At 38.5% G+C, this 14,249-nt stretch overlaps 2 protein-coding genes across 3 annotated transcripts in view; one reads left to right on the top strand and one right to left on the bottom strand.

The window, feature by feature from the left end:
* Positions 1–1,496: 1,496 nt before the first annotated feature.
* The window catches only part of LOC139959340 (kynurenine 3-monooxygenase-like), a 108,950-nt gene continuing 96,197 nt past the window's right edge, over positions 1,497–14,249 (bottom strand). For both annotated transcript variants that reach the window (XR_011789989.1, XR_011789990.1), the window contains exon 16: positions 1,497–3,970. The gene's annotated coding sequence lies outside the window, so the exon portion shown is untranslated. The remainder of the gene's footprint in view (positions 3,971–14,249) is intronic.
* On the top strand, positions 3,957–12,281 carry LOC139959341 (retinol dehydrogenase 8-like). The gene is made up of 6 exons (XM_071956831.1): positions 3,957–4,164; positions 7,332–7,630; positions 8,574–8,753; positions 9,595–9,688; positions 9,900–10,083; positions 11,557–12,281. Exons 1-6 carry the CDS (start codon positions 4,067–4,069, stop codon positions 11,707–11,709), a joined length of 1,008 nt encoding a protein of 335 aa, XP_071812932.1. The 5' UTR covers positions 3,957–4,066; the 3' UTR covers positions 11,710–12,281.

Below are 14,249 nucleotides of genomic sequence, written 5' to 3'. Positions count from 1 at the left end.
TTAGCAGCTTTAACAAATATTTAAAGATCCTGCTGTTTGGACTTAGTCTTTTTTGTAAAACATTTTCTCCACTACTCCCTCACCCCCCGATTAGCTAGTCAGGGGGGAGGGGTGGCGGCGAACTCACCTTGTCCGCGTTGAACCTTGTCAGGGGGAGGGGTGGCGGCGAACTCCACTTGTCCGCGCCTTTACCTTGTCAGGGGGAGGGGGCGGCGACCTCACCTTGTCCGCACCCTCACCCCCTCTCACCTTCGTCCCCTCTCACCTTCGGTACTTACCTTGTCCACCTGTCAGGAGGAGGGGGACCGCCCGCCTTCGGGGTTCACCTTATCCACCTGTCAGAACTCCTTGTCAGGACTCCTTTTGCAAATACTCACCTGGGACTTGAACCGATGCAATCCAAACCAATCGCTTACTGAACGATGGAATAACCAATTACACCATTTCGGTTCCCTCTGGAAAAACTTCGTTTCTTATATTTATACTTCCACTCCCTCTAGAGAACGGAAAAGTAAAAGGCTCTGTCTGGACATGAACCTCAGACATGATGCTCTGTCGGGGGATCGAACCGGAGACATGGAGTTTGTCTGTCTCTCTCAAGTCCAGAGCACTACCAACTGCGCCACTAGAACTGTTGAGAATTAATGCTCGTTTCTAATATTTAAACTTCAGGGTCCAGAATGGAATCAGTAAAAGAGCAAAATATCATAATGCTCTGTCTGGGAATCGAACCGGGGACCATAGTCTCTCCAGTCCAGAGCACTACCAACTGTGCCACTAGAACTGTTGAGAATTAATGCTCGTTTCTAATATTTAAACTTCAGGGTCCAGAATGGAATCAGTAAAAGAGCAAAATATCATAATGCTCTGTCTGGGAATCGAACCGGGGATCATAGTCTCTCCAGTCCAGAGCACTACCAACTGCGCCACTAGAACTGTTGAGAATCAATGCTCGTTTCTAATATTTAAACTTCAGGGTCCAGAATGGAATCAGTAAAAGAGCAAAATATCATAATGCTCTGTCTGGGAATCGAACCGGGGACCATAGTCTCTCCAGTCCAGAGCACTACCAACTGCACCACTAGAACTGTTGAGAATTAATGCTCGTTTCTAATATTTAAACTTCAGGGTCCAGAATGAAATCAGTAAAAGAGCAAAAAATCATAATGCTCTGTCTGGGAATCGAACCGGGGACCATAGAGTTTGTCTGTCTCTCTCCAGTCCAGAGCACTACCAACTGCGCCACTAGAACTGTTAAGAATTAATGCTCGTTTCTAATATTTAAACTTCAGGGTCCAGAATGAAATCAGTAAAAGAGCAAAAAATCATAATGCTCTGTCTGGGAATCGAACCGGAGACATTGAGTTTGTCTGTCTCTCTCCAGTCCAGAGCACTACCAACTGCGCCACTAGAACTGTTGAAAATTAATGCTCGTTTCTAATATTTAATCTTCACAACATAAGGAAGCAAATAAATTAAAAACCAAATGCATACTCTGGTGTTTGAACTCAAGACATGGAGTTTGTCTTATTTTTTTTTTAGTTTATTGACAATTTCATTGTACAAAACAATAATAAATATGCAAAATTATACAACATAACAACTGAGCCACAGTAACTGTTAATTGAGAAATGATAGGCTTTTCTACTATTTCAACTGCAAAATGAGGAAAAGAAATAGCAAATCAATACATCCTCTGGGAGTTAAATTCTAGACAAAGAAAACTCTTTGTCTAGAATTTAACTCCCTCTTACATTCCAAGTACAGAGCACTTACCACTGTTACTGTTTAGAAATAATTATTATATATTTGACTTGATTTATTTTGTTTTTTCACGTGCAAATATACTATGTGAAAGGAAGTTTTTCTATAAAGCATAAAATAGCTTAACAATGTAGAAGACTCCCTGAAGAATGAATGAATGAATGAAATGATATGATAAGTATTAATTTAGTTTAATGACAATGTCATTGTATAAAACAGTGATGAATATACAAAATTATAATATATATACATATGTACTTGTAGACAACGTTTATACAGCTTGGAAAATGGAAAACCAACTTCAATGTGATTTTTTTTTTCTGAATAGACACCACACAGTTTTCTTCCTTTTAGTCTATTTACAATTTATTGTGGATTTTTTTTTCTTTTTATAAATAAACAAATTCTACAAAATATACAATATTAACAGCTTGGAAATAACCAGAAAAGCAACTCTGACATTATGTTACATATCATTGGCAACACATATACTCACAACTAGAACGTTTTATCAGCAGAGTTGCCCGAATTGTTTACAATTGAAAATGTATTTGATATGGAGGATAAAAAACTTCAGCGGGTCATAACCAGCTACAAGCTTGCCGAAGAAAAAATTCTTCTCTTGAGCAGATAAACTGTCTTCCAAAAAATTGTTTGTTCGCAATCTACAAGGAACTAGACGTCACATGACAGGACCAGAATTAATTTTCAATGGTTTTATCCTCATTATTTCAAAAGGTACAGATCGGGGAAGACGCCTTGTTCATTAAATGCAAAAGCCGATTGGTTCCTAAGATGTGGTGGTGCAGAAACCTGAACTGGAAATATTGGATTTGAGCTTTAGAAAGCGTACGGGAAGGAATCTTTAATATAGTTAACCAATCGTCCCTGTGAGAAGTTAAAAGTAAAGCTCAACTTAGCGCAGGCTTTTGGTGGAAGTTAAATAGAGTCAATAAGGTGAGGGTAGACTAATTGCAACAATTAAGACTTGCGAGACATAAAGATTGAAACGGTGATCTTGCTGGTCCCCGTCATCGTTTACAAAACTGAGGGAATCCTTCCAATTTCTAGGAATTGCAAAAAGGATCCCATAAAAACGAGTGGAGGGATACATTAAAAGTTTAAATTTGGTTCGAAAAGCATGAAAGGAAAATTGCTTCCCATCTGGCAAAAACATATCCCTAACAAACAGTAACCCGGCGTCGTAAAAGCTTTTTGTCATAAACAATGGTATTATCAATTCTAATAAAAAATGATTGTTCCTATGGATTTGCTCATCCAAGTGTTCCGAAGGTTTATTAAAGGTAGCTAAGCTTACTCCAAACCATACAAATTTGTCCAATGAAGGTATTTTTAAATACAGGAAATATCCTGGTCATAAAAATTAAAATTAAAAAGCAACTCTTTACCGGACGGCGACAGAGAGGAATGAAATAAAAGAGCTTCCACTACCCCGTGTTGGCATTATTACAATAACGCTTGACCCAACAGGTTTTGAGAGCACCAACAAAGCTGTGAACATATATTATTTTAAAACCCCCCTTTTCAATGGGGTTATACATAGTTAGTCTCCTTACTTTATCAGTTTTCCAGTTCCAAATAAAATCAAAAATAGTACTTTTGATCTTGTTAATAAAATCTTTTGGAGGGCTAGGCAGAACCTGAAAAGGGAAAACGAGTTGGCTGATTGCTTCACGATTGTGTTTCTACCAATAGGTGTGAGATCATGCCCATTCCAAACTCTAAGCTGGTGCTTCAGCCTAGATAAGCTCTTCCACCCTCCTGACCCCCCTACCAAGTCTACCCAACCCCCAAGTCCACACCTTCATGATGTTTAACCGTTCTCTTGTACCTCCATCTGGTTTACGTCACTGATCGACATGTATATCCCGTCGACTCCAAATGTTTGGAATTTTAATTCCCTTTTCCCAATGTGTCCCAACCAACTTTTGGTGGATAGACCACCCATCCCCCCCCCCTCTCCCTTCCCTTCCATGGTACGCCATTTGACGCAAGAATAACACACCCTGAATGTGTATATAGATGGTCTTTGTATCACTTGCCTCAATGCAGCCATTGTAACCACGGAATGTAACAACCGTCACGTTACCAGCAAAGTCGGGTGGCATGCTCTCCTGTGATTGGATTGCTTCAGTTAATAAGGGCTTGAAGTACACTTCGGCATTCTTTAGCTCTCTCCCGTTTCCTGTAAGATGAACAAATTCAAGTTGTGCTGGTAACATTAGCCCTCCACATCTCTCTCTCTCTCTATATAGATATACCTGCACACACACACGCATATATGTATATAGCCTCTGTTAAATATATATATATAAATAGGTGTGTATTGTGTCCACACTTACATCGCAAAGACGGGTCTGTTAGGGTTACCACGAAAAGGTGAGTCTTTCATTTGTTTTTATAGAGATAAGAAAGTCAAAGTTTGTGATAAAAGGTATAGTAACATCGTCAGGTGAAACTTTGACTTTTTTGAGGCTAAAGATCAAAAGTCTAAATTTTGGGTGGTAACAACGATGCATTTCATACGTGTGTCTATTTATTTAAAGATAATTGATTTACGTATTAAGTGTGTTCTTTTTAACAGAACCAAATGACAGCAAAATAGGTTAACAAGAAGAAACAGAAGTGGCAGCGGGGTGGGGGGGGGGGAAGGTTTGGGTATGTGTCAGTAAAGAATTGTTAGGGCGTGTTATCACGAGCGTTTAAAAATGCTCAGATAAAACAAAAATTAGGAACTCTGTCACTTTTCAAAGCTGTCACTGGGCGTTTTATCAAACCTAGTAAAACGCCTTTTGCCAGTGATACGAGATTTCAAAGCAGTTTGAAGCCTTTGTTAGTCATAAATGTTTTCCGGTTTTGTATTGTTCCTCGGAAGTTGTTTGCTAAGCGATAGAAGTGTTCAATGTTTAAATCGTCATTTTTTCTTAAAAAATGGAACGGAGGGTGATAAAATACTGTCCGATACTGTTGTTTGGTCGAGCGTCTGTAATGATTCGTCATGACATGTTTTCGCGAGCGTTCAACATGCTGAAATAAAATGAATGAATGAGGAGGAATTCATGACACTTTTCAACCTTTTTTTTTTTTAACAAATTGAGCGAATTGATCGCTAGTAATCTTGAAATTGATTTTATCACGGTCATTGTCCTGTTTCACATATGTACCTTTCTCATAGAAAAGGAGGGAGGGCGAATCTGTACGTAATGTAATCAGAAATACTTTTAAAATGACACCAAAGAGAATAAAAATAATTTCGGCGTTGTTACTAATGATGTCCGTTAAGAGACACCGTAGATACGTTGCTCGGGTGGGTTTGCTGTAATAGTGGCAAATGGAGACCAAAATCCGTACTGAGTGGACCTAATGTTATAGTCGTGCATTGACCTTGAACGGAGGGGCCTACCGTGAAAACGTACGGAAAATTCATCTCTTTATATCTCAGCGAGACGATTTCTCTGGATACAGAAATACGACTCAAAAGTTATAAGATGTGGTCATTATAACAATCACATTAAAAGATATGTATGAAAAGCAGATTAAAGATATGATGGTAACTCAAATTTGGACAAAAAAACGATGTCACTACGGAAGCCGTCTAGTGACATTTACATAATTTGTGTGTAGTTTGTTCTGTAGCTCTTTCGTGGAAAAACTTTGGAATATGCTTAAAGTTGAGAGTTTCTCCATGCATTAGATTAATGAGGGACATAGATCATCGCGTTGTACGAGGAGGGAGGCTTTTTTTTTTAGTTATTTACATAACTTCTGAGTAATAGGTACCGTACTGTAGCTCTTTTCTTGGAAAAAGTTTGGAATATGCGGATAAGCAAGAAAGTAGCGAGTTCCTCCCATGTATTAGATTAATGAGGGACCTCGGTCAACACGGTTTACGAGAATATCTCATGCATTAGGTGTAAGAGGAGCGGAGAGTGTGAGGTTGAGGAAGGGTGGGGCATGATTGGGGGCGGTAAATGATGATGTAACCAGGAGGACCTGGTAATTCGTTCTATATGAGATTTAAACTGAAAAATACATAAAGCCTAATAGTTAATAATATCATTACTGCCTGCACCCGGCTGATTTCTTTTAACCCTAAGTATACGCTAATCGGAAGAGGCCGATAAATACGATGCTTTGACAAAGAGATTCTTAGAAATTTATTACATAAAACTGTGAACTTTAACTATTCCATTCGGAAAAAATATACTTTAGGTTGGAAGACTCAGTAAGTATCAATTAAATAGAACACAGATCGTTGCATCCTACATTAGGATGGAAGGATATCGTGGAGTGTGGGGTTGGGGAGAGGGGGGGGGGTTAAATGATCAGAGAAAATTGAAGTCGTTTAAAGACATTTTTAAATGTGGTGACGCTAATCAGAGGATATTCCGTTAACAAACAAGGGCGAGGACAAACTACTCAGGATAGCTTGAAGAGGAAGAATGAGGATTGGTAGTGGGGTGCAGGGAGGGGGATGGGGGACGGGTGTAGTTTGCGCCTGTAATGATTCTAATGACATGTTATCGCCAACTTTAAACTCAAACATTTACGCTTTTTTTAACAGTTGGCTTTGCTATGGTCTGGACGAAGTAATAAAATTACAAATATGTTAAAGTTTTTATCAGCAATAAAGAGTACGACACTGTCTGATGGTACTATTGTTTCCGATTACGTAAGATTATGCAATAGCAAGGCGCTTCAAGCTCTCACACAACAGCATGTTATATTTACTATAGGTTTATGCATACAAGCTTCATTCTCATTCCTGCCGAGGATATACAAATTTATACGAACAGATTAAAAACAAAAAGTTTCTTTTATGCCTATAAGAACGCATTTTGTATGAGGTCATCGTGATGAAGCAGTATACAAGAATAAAGTAATTCCCCTGAACACAGGCTATTCTATACAAAGCATAATAGACCGAGTTAAAATACGAGTCAACAATGAGCCGCAACACACACATACATACATACACCCCCCCACACACACACATACATAAATATATACGCTCCTATATGATGTGATGTCTGACGTTTTATAAGCTAGACTGGGTAGGGAATATTTTGATATATATTAATTATTGGTGGCTCAGTAAGGACATAGCAAAATTAAGTGTCTCGAAGCTATCTCAATATTTTTACATTTTAACTCCAAGTTTGACGAAAAGGTGTGTGTAAAATGGGGGGGGGAGGGGGTGGGGGGGTGCTTCTAAATTCCGCCATTTGATTTAGGTAGGGTCACGAGTTACCGAGCTTCAATGAAACAATTCTTCCCCCTACTGAATTCAAAACCTCCCTCGACTTGTGTCTTACACCCGACTGACGATCGAGGTGGGATCACCACTAATGAATATTCAGGAATGACGTCATTTGCAGGGACCCGTATTATTTCGTATGCAGGTATAAACATACATGCATCAGCTGTGGGTAGGGAGACTCGATATTGTGACTGTACAGTGTCGTTTTCTCTCTCCTAATACCATCAATTCATCATTTCCTTTTCCTTTTCTTCCCCAAACCTCTCCTCTCCCAACACCCCCTTAGCAAATCATTATTAGAACCCAGCATGGCTAATAATACGTCACAAAAAGTAGTCCTCGTCACGGGGTGCTCTTACGGTCTGGGATGTGACATCGCTAAAACCTTCGCAGCCGACGAGCAAAAACGGTACAAAGTGTGGGCAACTGTAAGGGCGCTCGACGAGAAGGACACCATGGAAACAGCGGCAGGGTCCTTATTAAACGAAACTCTATTCATCAAAGAACTTGACCTGACGAAACCACAGAGCATAGAAGAGGCTGCACGTCAAATCTTGGATGAAGATGGTCACGTGGATATTCTCAGTAAGTTTTCTGGCTACGAATAGGCCTATATAAAGGACAGTACAATCATGTAGTTGTAAGAAGTAACAACCCCACCCCCCCCCACCCCCAATAAAGAAAAATACATTGAATGACAAACCTTAGGGCTCTGCTCAAATATTTGCTAGATATAGATACTTAAACATACATATATTGGTCATGTAATATTAAACTCGAAACTCTCTGTCATGGGTCATCAAACACGTATCTATTATGAAGGTGTACCATACCACAATTAGAGTAAAGTTGATATATATCTTTAATATTAACGATGATGCATTTGTCTGGGAAAAGTCCCTATATGGACCTATATTTACTGAAGTATAAGCATTTTATGGCATTTATTTATGCATTATAATTATGTTTGATGCTTCGATGTTGAAGAGGATGACGTTGACTTATTATTGATGGTTAGAAAAACAAGGAGCATTTTAGAAAATTCGTCGATGAAAGAAGGAAGCGCCCTCAACAAAAAGGGATATACTAATCTTTCAACACCTCTGACTACAAATCTAAAAAAACGTGATGCTAGATAAATTTATAAGTGCCATGAAATTCTAAGCCATCTGTTATCATACGGTGTATGGGTATAGGACATGTCGGCTGATAAAACAAAATGCTATCTATGCTGTAAGTAACTCGGAAAGAGAGGAAATTTGGTCTGCCCTTCCATTAACAATGTACGTGTGGATTGCATTCGGACCCATTGAGCCTATTGGTCAGTGAGAGGGCATGACGTCATTAAAGCATGTAAAATCAGCGGCCGTGTTAATACCCTATATAGAGGTAACTGTATCGGCTATAAACGACTTGAACAATACAAAAACAATGTTCCTACTTATGTTTGCAGTTGATACATGTGTCGATGGCGTAATGTATATGAACAATACCAACATATATGGTTACTTCTTCTCTTCATTTGTAGTTAATAACGCGGTTGCCACTACAATGGGAGCCATTGAAGTTATCGACATGGATAGAGTGCGTGATGCTTTTGAAGTTAACTTCTTTGGTCATTTACGACTGATGCAACTCATTATTCCGTCGATGAAATCAAGAAAATCTGGTCGAATAATAAATATAAGCTCGGGTTCTTGTTTAATTGGTAAGAAAATTTAGATAAGTTATTAACTATACTTATTTGTTCTATATATATATATATATATATATATATATATATATATATATATTTATATATATTTATATTCATATATATATATATAGATATATGTATATATATATAGATATATATATATATAGATATATATATATATATATATTTATATATATAGATATTTATATATATATAGATATATGTATATATATATAGATATATGTGTGTGTAATAGACAACGATATATTTATTTAAAAACCGCAATCGTTTTGTTTTCGAGTAAATGTCTGTAGAATCTATTGAAATTGTCAATACATATGTGAATAGCGCCATCAATTATACAAGTTTTGCCCTCTCGTTTATGCATGCCCTTTTGCCCACGACTGAATGAACCGGAGTAGAAGAGGGAAATGTTGGGGTGTTGAGAAGACAAAGCAGGTTATAAGTTCGTCTTACGTGTGTCTCCAAATCCATTCGGATTATTGATCTCAGCAATTACATTAAGCTATTTAAGAAATGATATATATAGTGTTGACCTATATATATATATATATACTTTTCGCACCCATTTAATAAGTCCATTGTGTAACCTCAAATTTCATTGCTGTTGTAATATTTACGTATATAATTTTAGTAAGGGTGCAATTTTATGATAAAGGAGGAGGGAAGAAGTGGGGCAAGAGGTGGGGCAAGAGCAGGGAAAAGCAGGGCAGAGTTGTGGAGAAGTCAGTTTAAACATCTCCTTATTGACATCTGTAACAACATCATTCTGTAATTTAATTATACAACAATTGAGTTATTTTCTGTTTCTTTTTAATTAATGCTTGAACAGCATCGCCATTTTCAGATTGTTACGTCGCATCAAAAGTGGCCTTAGAAGGACTCTCTGAATGCCAGGCGTCCGTATTGCGGCCTTTCAATATATGGTTAGTGATATTCATACTAATAAGAAGTATTAACATAAGGGGTTATTTTCAAAAACTGATTGCTTCCGCTGAAACTCTGGCAAAATAAAGAATAAAGATAAAAAAAGGGGATAATAACATATTTTATCGAAACTTCAATAATTGAATTCTAATTTCAATTTTTATCATTTTTAATATCAGCTTACTTTCATATGTTTAATATTCTCTTCAGGGTCTCGGTTGTGCAACTGTCAGCTGTCTGCACCAAGAATGCAATAGACATCTTTGTGAATGGCCGAACCGAGAAGGTTCTTGTGAATGGAAACGTTGATGACGTAACCAAGAAAATGCAAGACAAGTGGATGGAATTCGTGAAACAATCATTGGTTGGAGACCACGTAAAACAGCCAGAAGAGGTAAACATTTCTGCTCCCACCCGGCCCCTTCATTCCTCTCCCTTCCCATCCTGTCCCTATGATCCTTCCCTCCCTTCTCTGCCTCTCCTCCCTGTCTTCGCTCCCTTCCATTTCCAGCCTTCCCCATCTCATTCGCCATCCTGTTTCTCCAACCACCTTACCGTTCACCCCTCCTCTCCTAGCGATTACAAATTTTCCCTCTTCAAGTCCTATCTTCCCATTACCTTTACCAGCCTTTCACCACCCCCACCACCACCCACATCCCCACCACATTCGCCATTCCGTTCCCCAACCCCATCGTCACCAAAAGTGCTTCAAAAATAGCAACTGTGTTTTTCAATTTTTTTGACGTATAATATATCATAACAGATATTTAAAACTACTGAGAGCGTACATTAACGTTTAGCCGATACGACCTAATTCATGCACTTCTTTCTATAGCAGAAGTAGCTAGTCTAAGCCTGGTATTTGCTTACAAGAATATAGGCTGAACTCGTTATTGCTCTTAACTACTGACACTTTTCATTACTTGCGGCGTTCTGTTGTTCTAAAAAAAAAAGAAGAAAAAAATTCTGCCGTACAAACATTGCACCAGTATGTTGAGTAAAGTACCCTGCAGGGTTGAAGGACTCGGGGTCAGGACTATAGGACTCGGGCTCATCACAGAGTGGGACTTAACCTGGACTCGGTGGCCGAGGCCAAGCGAGACCACACAATGATTTTCTTTTGGGAGGGGGGGGGGGGAATGATATCATTAAAAATGATACTGTTGTGAGCAATACCATAATTCCATCAACAAAATGCAATGTGCTTTATAGAGCATGTACCGTGGTATCAAAATATGTCTTTTTCCATAACAATTCGACTTCAGTATATCTTTAATATACAAACAATAGCCAATAGGATAATACTAAGAATAGGATATGCAGTTCTTTGAGGTTGGATGAATTTTGGAGTCAATATGATTAAGTGAGTAAAGTCTACATAGTACAATGTGTTCTTTCTTGATTTTTTTTCCTTTTTCGTGACAACAACTATAACATCTGTTCTGGGTTGGTTTCACATTTTTAACTATATACGGAACCTCAATTAAGTTGTCTTCATATTTCCTCACTAACTGACTGGTAAAGTCTGTTGTGAGAATGAACTTGTACAAGGAAGAATATTTTAAGTTGGTGTCATTGATTGCTTTTGTCATGTGCAAATGATATAGTGGAATGCTATAGGTTTGATCGGACACGCCGGATCAGACTCGGGCTGTAGTGGGACCCGGACCCGGCACGGAATTTGGTGCATGGACTAGACTATACAGCCCTGGTAAAATTAAAGTGAGAAGTAGCATTATTAGCAATGAAGAGACTGCAAGTCAATTATACACTCGGCTCGTTGCCTCGCAATAATTATATGCGAGCGTAATTCTTTAATAAAATAAAATGAAACAAACTATCGATCTCCTTTTTGTTCATATTTCAGGCGGCCGACTTTATTTTATCGGTGGCTGAAACAGACTCGCCGAGTTTTCGCTACCAGTCAGCAGCCGACGTACAATACTTAGCATCCGCTCGTTACTGTCAGCCGTCAGGTGATTCTAGCGTGCAGAACGCAGTCCAGATAATCACCAAATAATAAAATAATAATAGGCTTATAAATGATACAATTTTGATCAATTTTGTGGGGTGGTGTATGCGGGGGGGGAGGAGGGAGGGTCCTGTATATTCCCCTCCTACCCTCTATGCATTGTCGACAATTATTTGAGGCCATAAACTAGGTGTTGTATATTCTCCAATTGAGTTTATCTACATATAGGGAACTTCTATAATGGTCTTTGTGTTATAGACTATAACTAGTTCAGCCGTTTCCAATTGGTGAGTCTCAGAATGTATTCATGATGATTTCTCAAGTATTCAAATCTGTACTGATAGCAGAGGTTTCTTTTCTTATCCTTAACTTATCTTTTTTTACCGTATCTACAACATACATAAAACAAAGCCCTAAAACTCCTTCTTCTATTTCCTTTCTGAGTTTTATCTGGCCGACAAACCACCAACTCTTCTCCGGTCGGGACCTAAATTCCCACATATCACAACCGGAATATATTTCGAAAACAATTTTTTTTTTATAAATAAACTGTTTTTATTTATTACCTAGCACTTTTTTTGGTCAATAACATATGTACAAAAGTTATATCCTCCCCCCCCCCCCCCAAAAAATGTCAATAGTACCCGTTCACTTAATCGTGTTTTTCACAACAGTATTCAACAAATTTGGTTGTTATTGAAGGCTTTGAATGACCATCACGTATTTCTTTCATGGTGTAGGGGGATTTTTAATAACTGAACAAAAGGGGTTATTGAGATGCTGTGTACCCTATATTGAGTACATGTATATAGGCCTCTTTTTGAAGGCCTTGTTTTCACGATTTACCAGTTTTTTTTTTTTTGTAAACCCAAGGGTTTATCTGTTTTTTAAAAAACACTCTATTTATACCTGAAGCGGTTTTTTTTTTTTCCTTTTTTTTCCCGTGTTTGCCCTTGTTCATAGGTAAGTTTGTTTGTCAGATATCCAATTCGGTACTCTTTGTGTCATTTCTATCGGCCTATTGTGTACTAACATGTTGACTTGCTGAGGGAACAAGACTCCATGGTGGTAGGTAAGAAAGGATCGATTTAGCAAAGCAGGGATTCGTATATTGGTATGAATGCCAAGGTGATCTTTTTTTGTATTGTATTAACAACAACGAAAAGCCCGTGAACAAATTTGTGTAGATTTGATGAAACACATTGCGCCAGAGATAACAAGTTTCGTTATACCGTGTCGGTTATATACACGCACGCAAGTTTTACTTTCAGTAGTTCCGCGGTTTGTGGGGGGGGGGGGGTTCATATGCATGCTATAGCTTCATTAGCGATACACCGTTATTGGTTATAAAAAGGTGTTATAGGCTACACTGAATACGAAAATATTAATTAATTAATTAATAAATGAATGAATGAAATAATTAAATGATAATTAAATGAATAATTAAATGATTAATTAAATGAAAATTAAATGAGTAAATAAATGAATAAATCAACTAAACAGGTCTTTTATTTTATTAGTAGTTTAGTATTTTCACAAGGGTTAGGAAGCTAATAGAACTTGAGCTTGTCTGAAACCATATATATATATATATATATATATCCATGTGAGAATGAATGAACACCGGCTGATAACAAATCTATCTGTGTCCGACCAAAGAGTGGTCAGAGAAGTAACGTGTGCAGGCAGACCATGGAGCTATAAACAGATTATAGCTCCATGGGCAGACGTGTAAATTTTGCAGCCATGCATCCTCCCAGGACTGCAACTTAACGTCCCTTTCCGACTCGGACGAGGCGGTATACCTCAAACGATAGGGGTTTATAATGGGGGGGGGGTGACCCTGTTCGACCCATGGGGAGGGGATCTTTTAGAGAAATTGGCCAGTATCCCAGAAAACGACGGGGAGAGCATCGGTTATTTTTTGAATAATTTAATAATTTAATAATTTTTTTCTTTAAGGAAGGGGCAACGGATGCCCATGGGGGGGGGGGATTTCTTGCATTGTTTTACGACACATATACCGCTGTTTGTAATCTTGTCTGATTCTATGCCCCTCCTCCCCCCCCCACCCCTCCCTACCCCCGCTCACGAAACGTGAAAGCAAATTTCTAAGAGTATAATAGGATATTCTTAAGCAAAAAGACTGTGGGATGCTAGTTTGATAGTGATAAACAGAGACACTTCCACACGCAACCCCCCCCCCCCCTCCGCAATCCATCCTTACAGAAAATAGTTCAGCATGAACCATGTAGCTCACGTTTATAGCAAACACACCACCCCCGCGTCTTGGGATTGATAACTTGAACCGTTTCAGAATACTTTTTTAGGACACAGCCTCAAAGCAATGTGCTTCTCTCCCTCGTTCCACGGGAACCGAAAAGAGAGAAGGAACGAAATCCTTTTAAGGGGGAGGGGAGGCGAGGGGAGGGGGAGGGGAAAGTAGAAATGGAACCAGAAAACTCGGCAGTTCAATGGTAGAATATATTTGAAATGAGAACTGATTGCAACAAGAAGGTTAAAAAATAAAATAAAGGTGTTATTGGCAAACAACCTATATGTTGCGTGTGACGGTACCGGAACAGGCT

This window comes from Apostichopus japonicus, chromosome 19, assembly GCF_037975245.1.
Source record: "Apostichopus japonicus isolate 1M-3 chromosome 19, ASM3797524v1, whole genome shotgun sequence".
NCBI classification, from domain to species: Eukaryota; Metazoa; Echinodermata; class Holothuroidea; order Aspidochirotida; family Stichopodidae; genus Apostichopus; species Apostichopus japonicus.
The sequence above is the reverse complement of the archived record's forward strand: the minus strand, read 5'-3'. Positions and strand labels throughout refer to the sequence as shown.

Excerpts from the sequence above, each read along its gene's own strand:
- LOC139959341 (XM_071956831.1), top strand. The coding sequence starts at position 4,067 with ATGTATATAGCCTCTGTTAAATATATATATATAAATAGGTGTGTATTG. Across the intron at positions 7,631-8,573 it reads TGGTCACGTGGATATTCTCA|TTAATAACGCGGTTGCCACT; the intron begins GTAAGTTTTCTG and ends CTTCATTTGTAG. Across the intron at positions 10,084-11,556 it reads ACGTAAAACAGCCAGAAGAG|GCGGCCGACTTTATTTTATC; the intron begins GTAAACATTTCT and ends TTCATATTTCAG.